General features: G+C 44.3%; 2 protein-coding genes and 1 long non-coding RNA gene across 3 annotated transcripts; 2 read left to right on the forward strand and 1 right to left on the reverse strand.

Moving 5' to 3' along the window:
* Window positions 1–288: 288 nt before the first annotated feature.
* On the forward strand, window positions 289–1757 carry LOC133886083 (uncharacterized). Its single transcript, XM_062325809.1, has 2 exons — window positions 289–1077; window positions 1198–1757. The coding sequence occupies exons 1-2, from the start codon at window positions 452–454 to the stop codon at window positions 1322–1324; spliced, it is 753 nt and encodes a 250-aa protein (XP_062181793.1). The 5' UTR covers window positions 289–451; the 3' UTR covers window positions 1325–1757.
* A 4503-nt stretch (window positions 1758–6260) lies between these two features.
* LOC133886199 (uncharacterized) lies at window positions 6261–20261 on the reverse strand. The gene is made up of 4 exons (XR_009903368.1): window positions 20102–20261; window positions 7058–7332; window positions 6874–6974; window positions 6261–6792 (listed from the first exon to the last, which is right to left on the reverse strand). It is a non-coding gene; the product is annotated as an uncharacterized LOC133886199 (long non-coding RNA).
* A 1562-nt stretch (window positions 20262–21823) lies between these two features.
* On the forward strand, window positions 21824–23946 carry LOC133887528 (pentatricopeptide repeat-containing protein At2g35130-like). The gene is made up of 3 exons (XM_062327511.1): window positions 21824–21953; window positions 22047–22192; window positions 23738–23946. Exons 1-3 carry the CDS (start codon window positions 21929–21931, stop codon window positions 23801–23803), a joined length of 237 nt encoding a protein of 78 aa, XP_062183495.1. The 5' UTR covers window positions 21824–21928; the 3' UTR covers window positions 23804–23946.
* Window positions 23947–24398: the final 452 nt, after the last annotated feature.

Here is a 24398-nt window from a genome sequence, read left to right on the forward strand (position 1 = left end):
ACGCACTTTTTGTTTAACTTTCCCGTGATGTCCTACTACCTGCACCATGGTGGTGTTTTACCCCGGCCGGCTGGCCCATACCTTTCCCATTCCTTCGGAAACCGGTAGCGGCTCAACAGCTGGGTTCGGAATCGGGGGGTCTTTTTTCGCCGAGGAAACCAGCAGCGGCCCAGCGCCCCAGCCCAATACCATGTGCAGCATCCATGATGCACCGCACGGCCGCGCGAGCGACTTCACGGCGGCCTCAACATGTGTCCTCCCGCTTCACGTGCTCCTCCTCTAGTCTCTTCCTGCTCACTCGCCGTCCCACATGACCTGACCCGCCCGAAAGTCGCCGAAACCGTCACACCATCACACGCCTTCGCCTTCCTCTTCCTCTTCTGGCTATAAATTAAAAGAGGGAGAGAGGAGAAGCCAGCCAATCCGTCACCGGCACCGCCCCAGCGACACCATGGAAGCCGCCGCAGCCACTTCGACCCTGACCCGCTCCGTCTCCCTCACCGCCCGCCTACGCCGCTCCCGCACCGCCAGGTTCCCATCCCCCCAACTGTGCGGGCTTTCTGCCGCCGCTGCAGCCTCGCCCCGCGCCCTCCCGCTCCGCCGCGCCAGGTCCGACGCCGACCTCGCCTCCTTCGTAAGATCCGCTGCCGTTCTCCGCCACTCCCCCATCCCGGCCATCCTCGAGGCCTACGAGGAAGATCAGGAGAAGGCGCCAGGGGGCTTTGACCGCCTCCTCAATGGCGCCGGCAGGAACGGCGGCGGCCAAGGAGGCAGCGGTGGCGACAGAGGCGGCGGCGGCGGCCAAGACAGCGGCTGTGACATTGGGGAGTACTACCGGCGGGTGCTGCAGGTGGATCCGGAGAACTCGCTGCTGCTGCGCAACTACGGCAAGTACCTGCACGAGGTGGAAGGCGACCTGACGGGCGCCGAGGGGTGCTACGCGCGCGCGCTGCTAGTGTGCCCCGGCGACGCGGACCTGCTGAGCCTCTACGGCCGCGTCATCTGGGAAGCGCACCAGGAGAAGGAACGCGCCGCGGCCTACTTCGAGCGCGCCGTTCAGGCCGCGCCCGATGACTGGTGAGTACTATGTGGCTATGGTATTCGCCGGCTGCTGGCTAACTTGAGCAACTGATTAATGGAGTACCTGTCCTGTTGCTCGATCCATGTTGAGCGGTGCATGTTGGTTTGATTGCGCAGCTACGTCCTGGGATCGTACGCGAGCTTCCTGTGGGACGCCGAAGAGGAGGAGGCGGCGGCTGCGGCGGATGTGCAGAAAGAGGAAACAATTGCAAGCACGGTGGTGGTGGTGGCATCTCCGGCGTGATGATCTCAGCGGTGGATCTACTTTATTGTTGGTTAGTGTACATATGAGGACGTTGCGGACCGGATTGGACGGCGGTGGAATGGATGGAATCTGCCTTGCCCATTGATTGATGATGATTATATAGCTGCCTCCGGCGAGCCGTGATGGATCCGGCCAGTAATAACGACGGGCCAGGCCAAGCGGCACTGATGCTGCTCCGTCGATGGAAACGAGGTATCAACTAAGAAGCAGAGACGAGCTGGCGACAGCAAAACGACTGTATGTCCGGGATTATATTGGGTCTCGTCGATGAGCACTTCATTTAGCTTTAATTATTTGTATTGACAATTGTAGAGCGGGCATGTAATCAATATAGCTAGCTATCTTGATGAATAACAACGAGACTTAATGATGATGATGATGAATAACAGTCATTGTACTCATGTTGTACGAAGCAGAATGTTTACAAAGTTGATCATAGAAATATATATACTTATACACATAATTTCTAAGGATAAATTTTCTTTACAGTTTTAGGAGGCAGGTTATAAATTTTTATTTGCACTACATTTCTTGAAAATAAGTGCTCTAATTCTATTTGTACACATTAAAACATTAAAACATTATAGTAGCATAAACAGATACTCTCTTCGTTCAAATATAAATATTATATTTTATGAGAAAATCTTAATCAAACTCTAACTTTTAAAACCGAGAAAAAAATACGCATACTATATTTGAATGGAGAAAGTACTTATTTGGTTCTCATAAAACTTATATTTGATAGGTAGCACCACAAGAACATTTGAAGTGTAAGTGGTTTCTTGCGAACACTGCTCTATCAGCCAAGCTTGCAGTAGGTCAATTTTGTCAAATGTAACATTTATCATGTCATTATGTATTGTGTTTAGGATGCAGTTCCTGTGGAAGAACATGTGGCTGATGCGAAGTTACAAGGAAATGAAGCTTTTGCAAAAGGGAGTACCTTGCGGCAATTTACTTCTATGGCCTGGTAAATGCTTATGCAAATAAAAGCGGGTCATGTAACTATATAAGATGTGGTATTCTCAGGAACCAAACCAATTTCATTTTGTCTTTCACCAATGTAATAAGAACTGAATTTCAATCTTTCACTGGTAGATTTACTTGTTTGTCCATGGGTTATCCGAACTTTGAATGTTGCAGTACCAGATTGGTGACGGTGCCACTTAGGAGTGGGGATTGCATTTTTTTTCTTAATCTGAAAAATGCCAAATACCAGATACATTGCAAGGTTTAAGGTGTTAATTTATTTTATCTGCTTTGTCCTTTTAGTAATAGAAGTGAAAAATAGCACAATTTTTTCATATTCTAACTAGATATCAAATATGAGATTTCTATCAAATATTCATATACATAATAAATAGTATTTTCTTAGAGTTGCCAATTCTTAGCATATATCTATTCTTTGAGGTTTCACCGACGATACTAAATATAGCTCTACCGAATGCTAATTATGGAATTTCAATTTTGATTATTAGTAAGGAGTGAAAGATAAAGCACCTGCAGATTTTATCCATTTGAAATGAAATACTGCGATATTACTACATAATCTATTCCTATAACCAATGCGCCATCTGCAGATATGCAAGCCTTTACTTCTGCATGTGCACTGATCCTGCTGACAACGAACTGGAAAGTCTTCAAATCATCCATCACTTTGTTGAGATTTTGTTTGGCAATGTAAGATCTCCCACACCACTTGCTATTTCCCAGTCATGGGACTTATATATTTTCCTTTTTGATGAACAGGGAGAGTTATTTTCCTTATGGATGGTGTCTCTATCATATTGCAGGTCTGTGAGCTTGACTTGATATTCAATTTCCATAATGTGTGAGCTTGATATGTCAAAAATTGACTGCTTTTATTGTCCATATTTGCTACAATAACAAGGCATTTTGACCTTTTTAACGTATTTGCAGATGTACTTCTTATTTAGAGATCTATATGGAGCGGGATGGGTTGGGTTTTGCATCCACCCGCCACCACCTGCATGTCCTACATTGGTGCCCTACCCTGAGGTTGGGTGGAACTTTTTGAAAGGATCGAATGGCTTAAGAGGAGGAAGGTAAATTGGACTCTATACTTCTACCAAAAACTAAAAGAAGTAGCAACCTTATCCTAGATAAAATATAATGCAACTACACAAACAAGCTAGAGCAAGGCAACAAAACAAGCAAACAAAGGCAATAAGTAAATTACAGAATTAAAGCTTGCGAGAATGTAAATGCTCAAAGTAAATGCGAGAAAGTATAAAGATGGACAAGATGACACCGATTTTTTCCAAGATATCGAGGAGTTGGCACTTTCCTCTAGTCATTGTTAGAGTATTCACCAAGGATATCGTTCCCGCTTGAGTCATCAAGACTCAAGTGCTCCCTCATAATTGTCACTTCTCCATCTCCAGATTGGCAGACATCAAACTAAGTACATCACACTTCCCCATGCTCTCACAAGGACTTCAAGAGCTCACTGAGACAACTCCAATCACCTAAGATCAGCTAGGTGTTGCCAACCACCAAGAGTAACAAGCCAATAACTTCACTTGACCAAGATTAAGCCTAAATTATAGTTAGATGCACACTTGCTACTCTCTAAGTACTAATAATATTCTTAATCTTTTAATTGGGGACTTTGCAAATCATTTAAGTACACTCTCTTGCTTCTTGATGACACACAGAGTATATACGCTCCTTAGGGTTGCAAGAGATCAAAGTGAGACCGAGTGAGGGGGTATTTATAGGCTAGAGATACAAATCCAGCTGTTACCCAACCACTTACTTTTTCTGTGAACGACGTAAGGTCTAGCGTGCACTGACTCACACACTGAAATGTACGTGATGTCGCCTGGGGGGGGGGGTGAGTAGGTGTTTCCTGAAATTTAAAACTTTACAGCGGATTACTGAGTCTAGATACTCCGGGTCAATCCGGAGACTCCGGGTTATACAGAACCCAGATACTCCGGGCTTACCCGGATAATCCAGATGAAGCAGGAGATCGAAATTTATGAACTTTTGAGCAAATTTAATTAAGTCTATAAGTTACTATAGATTCTAAGAGATGCATAAAGACCTTATCAGCAACAACTTGTAGTCACACGAACACAAGCAAGAAGATCGGAAAAATCCACAAAAATCAACTAGAACAAGTAAATGTGCAATAAAGTAAAGGAAACAAAGATTTGTTCTCGAAGTTCAGCCACCTCACAAATAAGTGCCTACGTCTCCGTTGAGGAGCTCACAAAGAGCCGGGTCTCTCTCAACTCTTTCCTCACCCAAATGACTACAAAGATCAAGATAGAGTTATTACTAAAATCAATAGGTAATACAAACTTCCTGGGACACTCCACATGCTTGGGTGCTCTCTGGGTGACACCTTGCCGTCTAAGAACTCAAAGATCTAAGAGTAAAGAACGCGAATCAAAATTTTGGCGATGACCTCAAGTGGTCAAGAATAGATTTTAGCTATCTAGCACTCAATCTCACTTTCCAAACCCTAATCTCCAAATCTTGTAAGAATCAAAGCTCTAGATGAGTTAGGAGGGTTATTGAATGGCTTTGAATGAGTTTGTCCACGAGTTATTCAGCAGCAAATGAAGTAGGGGGTGAGGGGTATTTATAGCCCACTTCAAAAAACTAGCTGTTATTGTGCATTTTGTACTGACCCGGAGTATCCGGGTTCACTCAAAGACTCCGGGTAACACTTAGGCACACATGCAAAACCACTATTCAAAGCCTACCCGAAGGGTCCAGAAACACCAGAACTCGGAGTAACCGGACCAACCCAGAGACTCCGAGTTAAACACTTAAAGCCTACCCGAGACTCTGGCTCGGAGTCTCACCTGGAGACTCCGGCCACATACTAGACTCCGGAGTATTCGGCTAACCCGGAGACTCCGGGTTGAGCTCTCAAGCTCAAACCGAGACTCTCTGCTAGAGTGTCACCCGGAGACTCCGACCTATTGATCAGAGTCTGGAGTATCCGGGCTAACCTGGAGACTCCAGGCTCAGACAACATAAGCCTTTTTCCCGGTGTCCGTGGGTGATTGTGTCTCTCAAATTTCGGTTCTAAAAAGATACTTCGAGCACTGAGACACCTTCAAGACTATTAACACGCATCACTCTTGATAGTACGACTATCTTAAACTCAAATTCAAAATAAAAATAAATTAAAGCCTATTGAGTAACTACATGCCGCTTCTCCAATTTTTAGAGGTATACCAACGTCGTTTAACTTCTCCAAAAAGACTTCAATAACTTCAGCAAACCAATTAGTCTCTTAATTGTTTGTCATTAATTAGCCAAAACCCACATAAGGGGTTTAGATGCACTTTCAATCTCCCCATTTTTATGATTGATGGTAGCACGATTAAGTTGATTGAAGCCTAGTCCAACCAGTTTCAATGGCAGGCTTTTCCAAAAACACGAACACACCACCCACTCACACAACAAGAAATACACACACCACCAAACTAATCATTGTGACATATAACTTTGCATGTCCATACCCACGGACATGACTATTCGAATAGATTTACACTTTGCAAAGAGGTACAACTTTAGACACACGATATGCTCAGTCTCTAACTGTTGCAATCGAAGGAGCGAATCATACCGAGACCTTGTACCCATCCAGCATGTTGCTACGTGATCCACCCACGGGACAAACAAGGGCTTAGGAGCATTGGGTTAATCATGGCTCGAATCCGACCCTTTTCAATGTTACCAGCCATACCTCATACTGCGCATAGTTCTGAGTCTTTTCCTAAGTTCTCGTTGCACTCCTACCTCCAAGGTGGGTACCGATCTCAGCTAATAAGGCGTGAGATCAATTCTTGCCTATTCAAGACATGTGGTTGCACGAAATGGCTTAATACAGTATCCAGTCTATGAGAGCAGCAAAGCGATAGTGATAGATGAGAACACCGTTTGAGATAATTTCATAACCTTGTATAACTGATATTGTAATCAAATGACTTGAAAAATGTCAAAGATATGTCTTATATTTTGAAATGTGGAAAATTGCTGAATCAGCAGGGCTACAAAATTGTGCACAAAGAAACATCTGTATTGCTCAAACTACAACAGTGCAAGGGAAAAAGTGAAATTAATCTTGAAGACTATTTCTTTTAATTGAACATGATACGTTATACTGTAGTATACTCCATAAAACAGCTCTCAGGAAAGTATATGAAAAGAGGAGAAGAAGAAGATATATTTGTACTTATTACCTTCTGTAAAAAGAAGTGATTTTATCGATTTCATCTAAATTTATGCACCAACAGCAAGTTGAAGTTCCGTTTAAGAAAGGAGGCCCGCCACTGTATGACTTCATGGAAGTCCCAAGAAAGATAGCTATAATGTGTTTTTTTTGTCCAATTTGATAAACTGATTCTCCATTGAATTCCAATGCTCTTGCTCCCCAAAGCGAGAGTTCAAATCTGTTGCCACTGTAACAGTATCACAAACTTTAGGATGCCTGCAATTATACTTGAAAGTAGGATGCATGTAATTATGAGAAGCCTATTAACCTAAGATCCTGTAGGTTGATAATCCTTTTTTGTCTGTAATTCCCCTTGACTGGTTAACACTCTTGCTGCATTGGAAACATAAGTGATCTGGCCTATGATATCTGCAAATGAGGAGGGATTATATAAGAGATCAAATTAAGGAATTTTGTTGAAACTTGAGAACATATTATAAATATGTGCATACCAAGAAATTGATCAGTTTTGTTCGTGTGCTGATATAAATCTGGAAATATTGTAAGAGAGAAAGTGTATTTTGGAAACTCAGGAGGCAGATTATGCACTTCAGCTATTTCAGTTCTCCTATTCACCCTGATCATATAAGGATTTCGGACCACTTTGAATCCAGGTTGTGCTCTTTCAACTGTTATCTTCCTCATGAGAACTATTTTTTCCTTCTTTCAGTCGAGGCTCAAGCAGCGGCATTGCATCTGGTGGTATTTCAGCGTACATAGAATAACCCTGCAAGTATAGTCATATTCTGTTTAGTTTCATTTACTACTATCAAATAAGGTTATTATTGTTTTGGGAAGAGTTGTAGAAAAAGCATGTATACTCATATGCTGTTTGCAATTATTGTTTGAATCACGTTAATATTAATTTATGAAAATATTTCTCCTGAAATAGCGAAATTCAAGTGGTTTAGTTTGTATCTTTAGGTTATAACTTCAATTTTTAGCGTCTGGGATTCCAGGGAATATTCTGTACTTGGACATATTGTCATTTTTTTTGCTCTAACCTGTATAATATTTTCTTTGGATCTGAGGCCTCGGGGACTGTGTACGGGTACTATCAACCAAATTAATGTAGTAGGACGATGACACTTGAGGAGCTAGATAGCTGAAACTGGTGTCATAAGCAGGGTTCAAAAACCGTCGGTAACCGTTCAAAAATCGCGGTTACCGACCTTCCCGGTCCGGTCCGATTTCAAAAACCGCTCGGTAACCGAAATTTGAATTCAAAAAATTCGAAAAAATAAAAAAATTTAAAACAAATTCAAAAAAAATCTTAAAAAAAACTAGACACAATTCTAAGAACTTCTGTGAAAAAAATTTCAAAAATAATATCGTTTGCATCATATTCTATAGGGAGAAAGTTTGAAAAAAATTGAAGCGTGCGTTTCAATTATTAACTCACGTTAAGGAAAAGTGTAACATGCAAACACATATTTTTCTTGTATAAAACGTATTTTAAGAGAACCTTTAAAATTGATTTCACTTTATTTAGAGTTTTATTAAATTCTCTATGATTTTTACAAAGTTCACAAGCATAAAGTGAATATGTTAAGAAACATCACTGTAATTAATTTTTTCATGTCTACTATTATTTTTTCTACGTAAATCATAATATAAATAAGCTAATGAAAGTGGTTTCACTAATTTTTAAGGTGTGATGGGTCAGTTATGAATTAATCTAGTCGCAACACATTTACACAATCATGCATGTTACAATAACTAATTCATGAGTTCATATATTTTTAAAAGATATAGGATCATGTAAGAAGACTAACAAAATTAGTTTCATGATTTTTGGATTAGCAAAGAGTAAACTATGCATTTACCTTGGTTTAACAAATAAAATTTCTCACAGAAAATTTTGAACTTTTTTATGAGTATAAATACTTTTATCATGTAGATCATGTTACAAGGAAGCCAAAAAAATTTGTTTCACTTGATTTGAAGCTCGGATGAATTAGTTATTGATTTTACAAGATTGAACCCTTTTTTAGGTTTTTTGTTGAACTGCGCTGAAATTCGATAAAACCGCTCGATAAATCGAGAAAACCGAGCGGTTACCGAACCAAACCGCTCGGTAATCGACCGAATCAAAAATGCGAGAAAATCGCTCGGTAACCGACCCAAACCGCTCGGTAACCGACCCAAACCGCTCGGTTACCGAGAGGGCAAAAACATGATTTTTTCGCAAATATTTAAAATTTACCGAATGAATTTTCTCCGATTTTTTTTGAATTTTTGACCGGTAATCGCGGTTACCGCGGTTTTTCGGTTACCGCCGGAGGTCGGTAACCGACCTCCGGTCGGTAACGTGAACCATGGTCATAAGATAGTAGTCAGTGTGGTAGTTTTGTAATTTGCTAGCAGAAATTCCGCTATGTATTGTCTAATTGTTTTTATGGCCAATTTACATGTGAGAACTGGAATATGCACTACCTGAAACTATGTGTATGCCGAGTACCTACGTGTATGCCGAATGCATTATATCAGGCACTCGGTAAACAACCACCTACGCCGAGTGTCCGACTAAAGCACTCGGCAAACAACTAAGCACTCGGTAAATACCTCAACAAACACTCGGCAAACAACAGCACTCGGCAAAATAGAGAAAAAACACTCGGCGAATTCGGGCACTCGGCAAACAACGCGCCACGTGTCCCTCCGTTCGGCGGCTGACGACGAGTCGCCCCTTTGCCAAGTGTTGTCTAATGGACACTCGGCAAACATAAATGTTTGCCGAGTGCCCGATATGAAGCACTCGGTAAAAGATTTTTTTTCTTTGTTTTCTTTTTGGTTTCCTTTTATTCTCTTTTCTTTCTCGTAATAACAACCAACCAAAAGCCGCCACACATCGATTCCGGTACTACTACAGTATGGTTTAAGGATGATATTGTTATGAACTTGGAGTTAGAATTCAGTCGTGCTTCAAGATTGAGATGCAGCAGATGTGGACTCCTGGGAGCGGCCCTTGGAATCAGTTGTGCTCTGAAGGAGAATGACAATTCTTCTTCCTTGGCTTAAAAAAGGAATTTCTCTGCTATATACTATCATTCCAGCTGTCATCCAGACAAAGAAGGAATTTTCAATGCTTGCCAAGTGGAAGAAGCAAAAGCAGATCAGCTTGACACACCAAGCTGCCCTTCTGATCTATGGGTTTTGCTTGGTTCATCGTTAAGTGCATCAGAGGAGGTAGCTGGTAGCATAGTGAGAAGTGGTGGAACAAAAAAGCGACTTCATTTGGCGATTCTTGGATGGATAACATGTTTGCTATGTTCCATCGAAATCTAACTTTATGGACAACTCTTTTTCATAAGAAATTATTTGATGGATATAAGTCAAATTTGATCTGCAAGTACATAAAATAACGAACAAAAATGGGTAGAAAAATATGAGACTTTCCATAGTGTCATGATATGATACGTAGAGGCTGAGATAAAAAATTGAGAAGGTTTCGCAAAAGTTGTCACATACGATGCTTAGAAACCGAAGCATCTCCGAGGAAGAATCGTGGTTTCGAGAGGGAACGGATCAGGTTTGAACCCGAAGTGACGTTTGAATCGTCGTTTGACCTTGAAACTTTTTCTACACTCAACATACAACATAGCATATTCGATGTTAAAATTTAGCATTTTTCTGGGTCAGTTTGCTATTTTTAATTCATTAAGTGCATTTCTAGGCTTTTAATGGATATAAGTCAAATTTGATCTGCAAGTACATGAAATAATGAACAAAAATGGGTACAAAAATCATATTCATGTTGTTGAGTCTATTTTTAGGCCTTACCCAAGAAATGAAAAGAAATTTGAAACATCTGGGCGGCAACACTCGACTAGCAACATGTAGGTTATTGGTTTTTTAATTCTAAAAAAAGCAAACGAAGTCAGAAAAACATGAGACTTGCCATAGTGTCATGATATGATACGTAGAGGCTGAGATAAAAAATTGAGAAGGTTTCACAAAAGTTGTCACGTACGATGCTTAGAAACCGAAGCAACTCCGAGGAAGAATCGTGGTTTCGAGAGGGAACGGATCAGGTTTGAACCCAAAGTGATGTTTGAATCGTCGTTTGACCTTGAAACTTTTTCTACACTCAGCATACAACATAGTATATTCGATGTTAAAATTTGGCATTTTTCTGGGTCCGTTTGCTATTTCTAATTCATTAAGTGAATATGTAGTAAAAAAAAAATCAGATGTTTGCCAAGTGTCTTTCTTTTCCACTCGGCAAACCAGTTGTTTGCCGAGTGTCTTGCGCTCACACTCGGCAAACAAGTTGTTCGCCGAGTGTTCTAGATTTGACAATCGGCAAAGTAGACACTCGGCAATGCAGCGAATATAGGGTTTCCCCACCCCGCGCGCGGGGATAGATCGAAAACTGTCCCGCGCGCGACTCCCCTCCTGCCGCCGCCGCCTCGGCCAGCCCCCACCCCCCGTCCATCGCCGCCCCTGCGGGCCGCCGCCGCCTCGGCCCGCGCCCCTCCGCCGCCAGCGTCGCCGCCTTGGCCCGCGCCCGTCCGCCGCTGCCTCGGCCCGCGCCCCTCCGCCGCCAGCGCCGCCGCCCCACCTCCGCCGCCGCGCCCCTCCGCCGCCAGCACCCCCACACCCATCCGTCGCCAGCGCCGCCGCCTCGGCCCGCGCCCCTCCGCCGCCAGCGCCGCCGCCCCCCCTCGGCCGCCAGCGCCGCCGCCCCCCCTCCGCCGCCGCCGCCGCGGCCTCGGCCCCCCGCCTCCGCCGTCGCCAGCGCCCCCGCGCCCCTCCGCCGCTGCCTCGGCCCGCTGCTGCCGCGCCCCTGCTCCCCTCCGCCGCCTGCGTCGCCGCCCCCCCTCCTCCGCCGCCTCGGCCCGCACCGTCACCGCCGGAAGCGCCCCCGCCCCCCCTCCGCCGCCGCCTCGGCCCTCCGCCGCAGCCGCCGCGCGCTGCCCGACGCCGCCTCCCCCGCGCCGGCCAGCGCCACCCCGCGCCGCCCCCCTCCGACGCCCAGGTATAAGGTTATGTGTGGACTGAGCACTTAGCGTACGTTTAGCGAGCAGCCAAAGCACTGGTTCCTTGCAAGAATCCAACACCCATGGATATGAGGTCAGATTCATCCGAGATTCTGTTTCTTTCGTAAGGAGAGGAGATACTAACCTAATCACTTATTTATTGCAAGACAAATAATTAAACTAGTAGGAAGCTTGAGCACAAATACTTCTGCATGATGAAGAGTCTATATATCTACGAACTTTTCAGCCCTGCCCTTGAGTAAAGTAAATATTCTGAACTCAGGACGATCCATTAACTGTGACTTCATATGTGACTCATGTAATTGTGAGCATGTGTTGCTGGTAGCACATGAAGTAGATCATATGGGGTCCTCGTGGCAATACTATCCGGGGAATGGGTTGTGAAAGTTGATTCATATTTCAGTCTGGGTTGTCCTCTAATTAGTCTTTAGATGGTTGTATCATCCATATTTGTCATGCCTGTGTTGTTGTGTTGGTATGCCTGTGTTGTTATGCCAGTTTTGCTATTTATTACAAAGGAGGTGCCACTGAAATTTTGAATTTTGGCTAATTTAGGCTTTAGGATGTGCATGTCGCGTAACCTATACGTCTGCCGTTTGAAAGAGTTATGGTTATAAATATGCAAGTCTTTGCATATCTATAACCGTAACTGTTTCAAATTGTCCATATTTTTTGGACAGCCCGAGGATGTGTAGATTGGGTTCGTTTCAATGCTCTACTCCGATCCGAGACAGAGTTTCGGCAGTGTCTCCCCGTTGTTCTCCGGATACACATTCTCTTGGCTTTGTTGCCGAGACGTGTATTTAGAGAACAGCGGGGAGGTGCTGCCGAAATTCTATCTCGGATCGGAGTAGAGCATGGAAACGGCCCAATCTACACATCGTCGGGTGGGATTAGGACCTATCTTTACCTATTAGATAGTTTGATGCATGCCGATTCCCTTTTATGGTAAAACACAAATATTTGATGGAAATAATTAATTGTATAGGTAGATGAAATTGATTTTTATATTACTTGCTGAATAAAAAATATTATATGTGTATGTTTCCCAATATGTTAGAGGATGGATGATCGTGAGTGGATGTACACTGGCCGCTCTAGTCAGGGTTTTTTGACTGATGAATGGATCCAGAAGACCGATGCATTCTTGGAATTAGCATTTGCTAGGCCTAAGGGACCTCGTGGAACTTGGTGCCCCTGCAGTATTTGTGCAAACGCGCGTCAACAAACAAAGGAGGTCATGGGTCAACACCTTTGTAAGAATGGGTTTATGCCACACTATACCCGGTGGACCTACCATGGTGAATCCGAACGTGCCAGAGAGGAGGTGGTGCGTCAACGCACCAACAACTATGATGTCAGGGTCGGAGACATGCTAGATGACTTTCATGACGCACATTTTAATGAAGCACGTATGGAGGAAGTGCCGGAGTCAACCGCAAAGGCCTTTTATGATATGTTGTCTACGGCGCAGCAACCCCTTCACGGGCATTCCAAGGTTTCTCAACTGGATGCCATCGGACGCCTAATGGCTATCAAGTCCCAGTTTAGCTGCAGCTGAGAAACCTTCGATGCAATGCTGACAGTTGTTGGTAGCCTTCTCCCGGAAGGTCACATTCTGCCAAAGAGCATGTACGAGTCGAAGAAAGTCCTCCGTGCACTTAAGATGCCATATGAGCAGATACATTCTTGTCCAAAGGGATGCATCTTATTTAGGAAAGAACACGCGGACGCAAAGTACTGTGTGAAGTGCAATTCCTCTAGGTATCTTGAGGTAGACTCTGGTGATGGTCAGAAGAGGCAGCTCGCAATCCCCGTGAAGATCCTTCGGTATCTTCCATTCGTACCGAGAATCCAACGGCTGTATATGACTGTGGAATCTGCTAAACAAATGACATGGCACAAAGATGGGCATCGATACAATCCTGACAAGCTGGTACATCCATCGGATGGTGAAGCATGGAAGAGGTTCGATCTGATTCATCGTGAAAAAGCTCTAGAGGCTCGTAATGTACGAATTGCGCTCGCAACTGATGGGTTCAATCCATATGGTATGACTTGTGCCTCATACAGCTGTTGGCCCATGTTTGTTATTCCCCTCAATCTCCCCCCCCCCGGCGTCATCTTTCAACGACAGAACATATTCTTGTCGCTTATAATTCCGGGGCCTGAATACCCGGGGAAGAATATGAGTGTGTACATGGAGCCGCTGATGGATGATTTGGTCCGTGCTTGGGAGGATGGGGTCTGGACATACGACCGAGCTACAAAGACAAACTTCAAAATGCATGTTTGGTACCAGTACTCCCTGCATGATCTACCGGCGTATGGGATATTCTGTGGCTGGTGTGTGCATGGGAAGTTCCCATGCCTAGTATGCAGGGCGGCTCTGATGTTCATTTGGTTGACAAAGGGTGGCAAATATTCTTCCTTCGACAAGCATCGACAATTCCTTCCTCTTGACCATCCATTCAGACAAGACGTGCAGAACTTTACGAAAGATGTAGTTGCCGAAGGCTCAGCACCACCTAAGATGACCGGTGCCGCGGTTCGTGCTCAGTTAGATGCTCTCGAGGCCAATGCCCAAGGAGATGGATTTCTGGGATATGGTGAGCAACATGCCTGGACTCACAAGCCATGCTTATGGAATCTCCCCTACTTCGATGATCTCCTTCTTCCACATAACATTGATGTAATGCACACTGAAAAGAATGTCACTGAGGCCATTTTTGGCACAATCATGGACATTCCTGAGAAGACGAAGGATAACGTTAAGGCTAGAGTCGATCAAACGAGATTATGCAATAGACCAAAGCTAGACATGGCTCCTCCCAGAGGCGGGAAATCGTGGACGAAGCCAAAGGCCAATTTCGTTCTTACAAGGGCCCAAAGGAGGGAAGTACTTGAGTGGTTCCAAACCTTGATGTTCCCTGATGGGTATGCAGCGAATCTGAAGAGGGGAGTGAATTTAGCTACTTTGCGAATCAACGGGCTCAAGAGTCATGACTATCACATATGGCTTGAGCGGCTACTACCGGTGATGATTCGAGGCTATGTCCCCGAGGATGTTTGGCTAGTGCTTGCGGAGTTGAGCAATTTCTTCCGCAAGCTTTGTGCTAAAGAGTTATCTCATACCGTGGTAGCAGACATGGAAAGACTGGCGCCTGTGTTGCTCTGCAAGTTGGAGAAGATCTTTCCACCCGGCTTCTTTAATCCGATGCAATATATGATTTTGCACCTCCCGTATGAGGCACGAATGGGGGGGGGGGGGCCCGTGCAGGGCCGTTGGTGCTACTCAATTGAGAGATTCCAAAAGATTCTTCGAAATAAATGTAAAAATAAATGCAAAATTGAAGCATCCATAGCCGAGGCATACATCCTGGAGGAGGTGTCAAACTTCACAACAAAATACTATGCTGACAATCTTTCCAGTGTGCGTAATCCACCCCTCGTTACAATGCTGGAAACCCCGAAGATGAATCAAAGCTTAGCATCTTTAGAGGGCAACTTGGCAGTGCAAGTGGTGCGACTAACAAGACCTTGCAACATGAAGAGTGGCGCACTATTATGTTGTATGTCTTGACCAACCTATCCGAAGTGGAGCCGTACATGCAGTAAGTGCTCAATACATTATTTCTCAACTAGTCAAAAGTTTGTGTCCAACTCCGCTTCTTCTCATTGCTATAGGGAATTCAATGAGCAATTCTGGCATGAATCAAGGGAACCTATCCTCGAGGAAGCTTCGGCCCTTCTTAGAGATGGTGTGGGAAATGACATGCCCGATTTCATTTCTTGGTTCAAACAGAAAGTACTTTCTAACTTGGCTATTACACCAACTTGATTTCATTTCTAACTTGATTTCATTTCTTACACGCGACTAATACACCAAGCTATCCCGCTTAAACTTGTAGGGAACAACCGACGAGTCTATGAGTGCCGACTTGAGACAAGTTGCTGATGGTTGTGCCTATAGGGTCAGGTCATTTAAGGCTTACGACGTGAATGGATATCGCTTCCACACAGCAAGCCACGAGCAGAGTCGGCCCAATCGTAGAACAACAAATACCGGAGTTTTACTCTAGGCTTAGATGGGGCTGAGTACTACGGAAGAATTGAAGAAATATACGAACTAAATTTTGATGGGAGCAAACCTCTGAATCCCGTCATATTCAAATTCCATTGGTTTGATCCAGAAGTAGTGAGACGGACCCCTAATCTTGGGCTAGTCGAAATTCGACAATTAACCGTCTTACCAGGAGATGATGTCTATATTGTGGCTCAACAGGCCACGCAAGTTTATTATCTCTCATACCCGTGCAAAACCGTTGAGCGTCTTAAGGGTTGGGATGTTGTGTACAAGGTACCGCCACATGGTAAACTACCAGTCCCAAACAATGAAGATTACAACATAGACCCCAACACATATGATGGAGAATTCTTTCAAGAAGATGGGCTCGTAGGGAATTTTGAGATCGACTTGACGGAAGCTCAGGGCATGGAAGTAGACAATGAAACTGGTGCTGACGAGGACGAAGAAGGCGAGGTTGAGAATGCGAGGGACTTGGAATTACTTGAGCGGTTACATTTAGGCAATGACAGTGATGACGGCATTCCTCCTCCTGAGCATCAGGATGATTATTTCAACACGCGTGATAGTGATGATGAGACTTATGATCTAGCTGATCCCGATGATGATGATTATTTCTAATAACTGTATGATTTATTCTTTCTCATAGCATGTTTTTTATTAGTATGCTTCATTTATTTACATCAAGTTGTAACATCTGTACTAATTGGTTTACTCGTTCTCATAGCATGGTGGGCGGTATGAGGAAGTTAACGTTGCTATACAAAAAGGCGACGGGGAAAGCCACGGATGCAGGTGACGGGTCCGGAAAGAGACCCCGGGGAAGACCTCCAGGAAGGCCGAGAGGCGGAGGCAGGGGTGGAGGAGGTGCTTCTATACCTGCTGTTGAGGAGGAGACTGAGTCGCCTCTAGGTGCGGCTGAGTCTGAGTCTGACTCGCCTATACCTATGGCTGCGACTCAGTCTGGGGATGAGGAGGAGCAGGTAGAGGAGGAGCAGGTTGACCAGGGGGTAGCTCTAGCTCTACTTCTTCTCGTGTGTGGCTACGTGGTCCTTCTAGCCTCCCGAGGCGACCGATGCCAATGGCTAGACGCCCGCTCATTCGACCAGATGGAGAGAAGTAAATGGCTCTCTCTACTCTCACTATTATTTTGCCTTTGTATCTTCAATATTTCAACACATACTAATAAATTGCCTTTACACTTGTGCAGGAACTGGCTGAGGATTGGAGAGGGTGACCACTCACGCCATGTAAACGGCATCCTTGGACTTTTGATCAAGGAGAAGTTCCCTGGCATGGTTACTTTGGGCGGAGTAACCGAGTCGGCATACACATGGGCCCACTATGCAGCCGCGCCGGACGCTCGTGACCGGGAGGGAAGGGTGTTTCCCAATAGAGCCGAGCGGGTGAAGGCCGAGCTGTGGGTAAGTTTCGTTCGCACTACATTAGTCAATACTAATCGCATGGAAATTATTTAACTAATGACTGGATCCGTCGCGTCTATATGCAGGATTTTTTTAGATGCGAGCCGGGCTTGGAGGCTAGGGCAGCTGCTGTCGTCGACAAAGTTGCCAAGAAGCTTGTTAAGGATATGCATTATGAGGCGCGCGTCCAGGCCGTGATCAAATTTCACGTGGAACACCTTGGAGCGAAGGTGACAAAAAAAGACGCTAGGACCATATACTGACCCGGGAGCAGTACCTGCAGGTAAAGTACATTAAAGCTTATTATTCCTTAGATTACTAACACTTAATTTCTTCTTCTTATATATCATGTACTTGATTATTTAGGTGCCTCCGGGGTGGTGCGCCGGAGACCTTCTGTGCTGGACGGTGATCGTGGACAAGTGGTGCGCTCCCGAGTGGGAGGAGAGTCACAATGCTTGCCGGGAAAGACGATTGTTGATGCCTGGCGCGCCACACCATCAAGGCAACCTCAGCCTGACTTGTTTCGCGGCTAGATGGGTATGCAATAGCATCTGTTGTTCCCAAGCTCAGTTCTCCTTAATTTCTGTGCGGGCGTCCCCTTTATGAATGTTATTGCTTTTCTGTTGCAGTCGGCAAAAAATGATGGTCAGCCTCTCTCCCAGTTCAAGGCTTATGCTTTGGCCCATAAGTCAAAGGCGATGCACGGGGTTGCTTATGACCTGAATGACCCGGCCTCAGCGTACGCCAACGAGAACGTCAAGGCTCGCCTGGATGGATACACATCGATGGCAAAGGAGGTCCACGGCCCAGACTTTGATCCGAGCGAGCATGATCTTGATGGGGAAGTGGTTATGAGGGCAGGAGGAGGCAAGAAACATGGCCGGTTCTGGATTGGCGACGGCACACTCGATACGGCCACCACTCCCTCTCTCTCTCAGCTTAGAGCTCAGAGCACGAGCTCAGGTCCGGGTATACGCCCTCGCCCAGAGCCTACACGGATTGCGATGAACGAAATCCAGGTTACTTCTGTTTCATTCATCCTCCACGATCTTTACATGCTTTGCATTGGAACGATGATGAGATTGCGATGACATACTGTAGGCCCAGCTGGATGAAGAAAGGAGGCTCCGGCACGAATTAGAGAGATCGTTCGAGGAGAGGATGGCGGCAGAACGATCCTAGTGGTATGCGATGATGACGCCCCTTTATGTTGCAATGGGTCAAACTCCGCCACCGATACCAACCCCTTCTCGTCCACTTGCTCCACAGGCTCCACACACTCCTGTGAGTTAGTTTATAACCTTGTAATCACCATTATTGCCATTCCTACAATCATAGAGTGTTGTGCTAACTATCTCCTCCTTTGTGCAGTATCCATCAGAGGGATCGAATACGCCTAGAGCTGGAGGTTCGCACTTTGGTACTCCACCTCACTTTGGTTTGTTCTTCTCACTTTGAAAACTTACTTTTGTAACCCCATATCCATACTTAGCATTTCTGTTTACTTTCAAATGCATACTTCTTACTTAGTGTTTCTGCTCCTTGATTGATGCAGGTTAAGGTGGTAATCAAGTGTGGAGTCTGATACGGCCTGCAACATTTTCTTTTTGTTTGGACTATGTTTTGCTATCTTGTCATGATAATTTGTGATGTTTGTGTCACTTGCGATGTTTATGCAACAGTTTATGTGATGTTTGTGGCATATGTGATGCGACGGTTTATGTGATGTTTGTGTAATATGCGATGTTTATGTGAAGGTGGTAATCTGTGAAGTATGTATAAATTGTTTTGAATTGCAGCGACAGTTTTGAATCTGGTATGGATCAATTGTTGATCTGGTAAATAACAGTTTGCCGAGTGTTACACTCGGCAAACAAGGCTATGCCGAGTGTTACACTCGGCAAACCGGACACGTGTCGCAAGGCTGTTCAATCTGGCATTTTGGATGCCAGTTTGCCGAGTGTGCTCCAATACACTCGGCAAAGAGTGGCACGTGTCGCCAAACTGTGCTATTTGGGCGCTATTCTATGCTCACTTTGCCGAGTACCCTCCAATACACTCGGCAAACGTGCCGTGATTTGCCGAGTGTATTCCACGGACACTCGGTAAAGTGTCCTCGTGTTTGCCAAGTGTATCCCTGAGACACTCGGCAAAGAGGCCGTTAACGCCTTGGCACCGTTAGGTCACTTTTTTTTGCCGAGTGTCGTATTTGGCTCTTTGCCGAGTGCGCGATATAAAACACTCGGCAAACAGTGGTTTGCCGGCACTGTATATGCGGACAGTGGTATGCCGAGTGTTACACTCGGCAAACACGTTGCCGAGTGTTTTTAGGCAGTCTCGAAATCCGGTAGTGATGGTCTAGGGTGCACTCGAATGGAATCCCAGTCTAGCTGTTTGGCCCGGTCCAGCTGTTTAGCTCGGTTTGTATGATTTCAGATTTACAAGTAGGAAGAAAAATGTGTGCAGGACAGGACCTTTGATTTGGCAATTTGATCATGAATTTAAATCTAGGTGCAACCTATAATTATAAGAATCAAATGATTGAAGATATACAAAAAAGGAAAGAAATGCGCACAGAACAATTGTATGATTTTGTAATTTGTATGATTGACACCATGAGTTTCGGCAAGGGCAATGCATTTGAAAATTTCGTCATGCACGTAGTTAAATATAAATAAGATTCTGCAGGCATGTAGTAAGTAAAGTTGTCAAATTCAATCATGATTCAAAAGTTGACAAATTCAATCACTGCACTAAGTAAAGTTTCTGTTATCCATTGCAGCCGTGCAAACAGGGTACTGGTTCAGGAAGCTAACATCTTTGTTGGCAACGTTCGGTGTAGTAGATCAATGAATGAAATACTTATTGTTGACATTCTATTAAACGCAATGCACACAGACAGAATATATTGCTTCATTAATATCGTTAAAATTAGAAAAAATAAATAATATGTGTAATTGGGACACTCTGGGTTATTACCTTTGGATTCTCCTTGCTTTTTTTCACTTCGTTGATCTTGTCTTTGCTTTAGGTGATTGAGAGGTAGTCCTGAAATTAGATAAATAGACGCAAGATCAGATATCTTTTCTTTACTTATAACTTATGTGATGGAATGATCCGTTTCAGTTTAATTGAACTAATTTATTTGATTTCCTAGATTATTGATATAACAGCCCAGTTTTAGTATACAGAAAAAGCTTATGAAAATAGCTGTTACTTTGAAACACACTATATGTATATATTGAAATTTTATGACTGATCTACATTACAAGTTCCAACCTTCATATAGATCCAAAGTTCTTTTTAAGCAGGATTACAAGTCAACATCAGATCATGTACCATGTCATGGATGAAACATCACCTAAGAAGATTTGGATAAATTAGATGATCAATTCATGTCCAAGACATTGACTCGAAAGCTGTATCTGAAGCAAAAATTGTATGGGCTGAAGATGCAGGAGGGGTCAGATCTTGCTAAGCACGTAAACGTCTTTAATCAAGTTATCGCTGATCTTGTAAAGGTGGAGGTGACAATTGATGATGAAGACAAGGTGATTATTCTTCTGTGTTCCTTGCCAAGGTCTTATGAGCACTTGGTCACAACACTGACATATGATAAAGAGGTAGTCAAAGTGGATGATATTTTTGCGGCGTTGTTTGCTCATGAACAAAGGAGGAAGAACAATGCTGATGAGAGTTCATCTGGAGATGCTTTTTTTGTCAAAGGTGATCGAAGCAGGGAGACTGACAAGAAAAAGAAGAAGAAGGGGCCATAATGCTATAAATGCAAGGATTGGGGACATGTAAGCAAAGATTGTTCAGAACTGAAGAAGGGCGTGGTAAATATTGTGGTTTCCAAGAAAGATGACTCAGATAGCGATGGTGATCTTCTCGTGCTATCAAGTGAAAAGTCTTGTGGTGAAGCATGGCTATTAGATTCAGCAAGTTCATATCATGCTACATCAAATAAGGAGTGGTTCTGTTCATACTTTGAAGGTGATTTTGGTCTTGCTTGCTTGGGAGATGACACAGGTTACCGTGTTATGGGAGTCGGCAATATCAAATTGAAGATGTATGATGGACAAGAAGTGCTACTTGAGGGTGTGCGGCATGTGCCGAGACTTAGGAAGAATCTAATATCGCTTGGATTTCTGCATGAAGAAGGTTGGTTGTATCAGGCGATGTCAGATAAGAAGACCTTGAATGTGATGTAGGATGGCAAGACTGTGATGATAGGTGAGAAGATGAGAGGTCATCAATACAAGCTGAAAGGTGAAGTCATGGAGGTGGGAGCTGCAATATTTGCGGAATACGTTCCTTGCGGCGAGGCATCCTCGTTGGACTGTTCAGGATGAGCAGCGGAGATAGACGGCTCAAGTCTAGGTACACGGAGGTTCACACATGGCGGACTCAAGTTGGCGTGCATATTCGCCAAGGTGGAGTTTGTTGGAATATGTATACATGGTAGGTTACAGATAGATTTGAGTTGTAATTGGGTGAGACTAGGATTAGAGTTGTAGTCGAACTCGTAATTCTGGGTCTTTAAATAGAAGGCACCACCGTTGTAACCAAGGGCAAGACAGAAACAGTTAGGGAGGAGCGCCCGTAGTCATACTCCGAGGATATAGGTAACTCGGCCGAACCTCGTTAAAAAACATCGTGTCTTGTGTGTTGATCTTGTGCTTGATTTGATGATCCTGATGATGCTTCCGCTAAATTCCTAACACAGAGGACACATATGCTCTTCTCTTGCGCGCTTACTGCAATTCTGGACAATTGCACCGAGCCGAGGGCGTGATTTCAGAGATGCAGGAGCATGGGATCCCTCCAAGTATGCACCTCCTTATATTCCTCTGTTTGTGAGATGAAAATGCTTGTCAAATTAGGACGAAAGAAAGAACTCGTACCAAGAACTCTCTTGTAGGTGCAGCTGCATACAATGCATACCTGGATGGTCTACTGAAAGCAAGATGTACCGAAAAGGCGTTCGAAGTGTATCAAAGGATGAAGAAGGAACGCTGCAGAACTAACACTGAGACGTACACCCTGATGATCAACGTATATGGAAAGGTCAGGCATTTGTTTTGTAGCTTAATGTGCAGAATCAGATGAACTCAAGTCTCAAGCAGCATTCTGAAACAGTAGTCTTCATGCTTATCCTTTTCCCAGGCAAAGCACCGATGTCATCGTTAAAAGTCTTCAACGAGATGAAGTCGACCGGGTGCAAGCCATCTGCACCTACACTGCGCTGGTGAACGCTTTTGCCAGAGAAGGCCTTTGCGAGAAGGCAGAGGAGGTGTTGAGGAGATGCAGCAGGCTGGGTGTAATACCCCGAGTTTAGATAAGTGTAACGTGAACAATGTAATGCGAAAATTATGAAAGAAGAGACGTTCACCGTGTGAGTTTGCAAATCGGTGAAAAGTAGTTTTTTGAATCATAGCTCAGATGAATGATCCGAGGCCGCGGATGCGAAGATCTTATCGAAACGAATCCATTTTGCTATTCAAACGTCCGTTTCGAACATCTTGAGTAGTGAACTTAATAAATCTAGACCATTGGTTAAAAAAAGATTCAGCTACTCACTCGGCTGGACGCCGTATAAAAAGGGCCTCGCGTCGATCCCGACCGAACCTGAGCCCAGTCCAGCCCAAACCTTAACGCTAGCCATCCGCTGCCGCTTCGCCAGGTGCCCCTGGCCATTGTTGTCACCACTCGCTACAGCTCATCGTCACCCGTGTTGGCCGTCCAGCCGCTCATCAACCGAGCCGCCGCCATTGCTCCGCTCGTGCCGATGCACGCCGCCGCCCTGCCAACCCGGCCGCACCCCGAGCCACCTGTCGCCGAGTCGTTCCTGCTACGCCCCGAGCCGTCCCGACCGGAGCTTGCCGTCGCCGGAGCCGCCGAGTTCCCATGCTACTGCCTCGGTACAGAGAAGCAAGGAACAGAGAAGAAGCAAGGAAGAAAAGGAAGGAAAGAAAGGAGAAAGAAAAAGAAAGAAAAAGAGAGGAAGAAGGGATTTGCAGGGCATTTCATCGGATTCATTCTAAATTCGTGGTTCACACTACAAGGTTAACCTCTAATTAGTCCCTAGAGTGTTGTGGGTTAATTTGGATGGAGGATTTCGCCGTCGAAATTCGTAACTGGTAGATCGATTTGGTATGCTTTATTTATGCTAATTTATTCATCAAAATTTTGGGATTAAATACTATAGAATTTCAATATGGTGCCAAAACAAAAGTTGTACGTCTTGTTGATATCTTTCCAATGGCGCTGGTATCGTTCAATTTGGATAAGTGGTTTGAAAGTTATCGCTGAAACAGTACCGTTATCCGGATTCGAAAACCTGCGCAACAGATCGTCTTTTTAATTCTGGGAGTGATAGAGATAGAATTAGAGTTTCCGCACAAGATGAAAGTTGTAGATAATTTTGTTTAGATACTCCAGATATATTTATTTGCCATGTTTGGTGTAGTGGTTTAAAAGATATGTCCAAAACAGTGCAGAACAGGTTTTAGACATTTCTTCGGACTCCGGGTCAAGGAATTAGTGGCAGTATTCATCTAGTAGATTCGCGAATATACTGGAATAGCTTTTGAGTGTTGTTTTATTCTTTAGGTTTGGAGAGTTCTTGTGCCGTGGGTGTGTCACCGGTTTATCTTCAAGGTTAAGGCAAGTGCATGATGAACCCGTGCTTTGGCACAATTTGCTCATTGGATGTTTTATTGATTCCTTTTAATTGTGCTTATCCAATGTTCGTATTTTTCTTAGTTCCTTCGGTTCAAGTTTTATGAATTATGTTCATGTCAAGATTCCAGTTGTTCCTTTACATATCATTCATGTCCCGGTGATACTGGCTGTGCAATTTGGATCTTATGTTTAGATTCTTGTGAGTGAGTGCTGACCCCACTTGCTTGACTTTCTAGTAAATTCAAAGGAAATTCACATCTGTCTGTCTTAGACAGAAATTAAAGTCTTATTGCTGATTTTCAAGAAAAAAGGAAATTCATATCGGTTCGTCTCTGACGGGACTATTGTCTTATTGCTGTCTTCAGGAAAAGAGAAACTTCATTATTTCTCGTTCTTTATTGACACTATTGATGCGTCTGTTCTTCTGGTTTCTCACTGTACTTGCTGAGTTTTTTTACTCACTTTTGTATTTATTTGGTTTTTAGGTACCTCTGATCGCGGCATGTTTGGAAGAGGGGCATAGCATCACATAGCGGCAAGGATCACACTTAAATCATACCTTAGCGTCGTGTTTTGGCTAGTTGGTTAG

This window comes from Phragmites australis, chromosome 12, assembly GCF_958298935.1.
Source record: "Phragmites australis chromosome 12, lpPhrAust1.1, whole genome shotgun sequence".
Lineage (NCBI taxonomy): Eukaryota > Viridiplantae > Streptophyta > Magnoliopsida > Poales > Poaceae > Phragmites > Phragmites australis.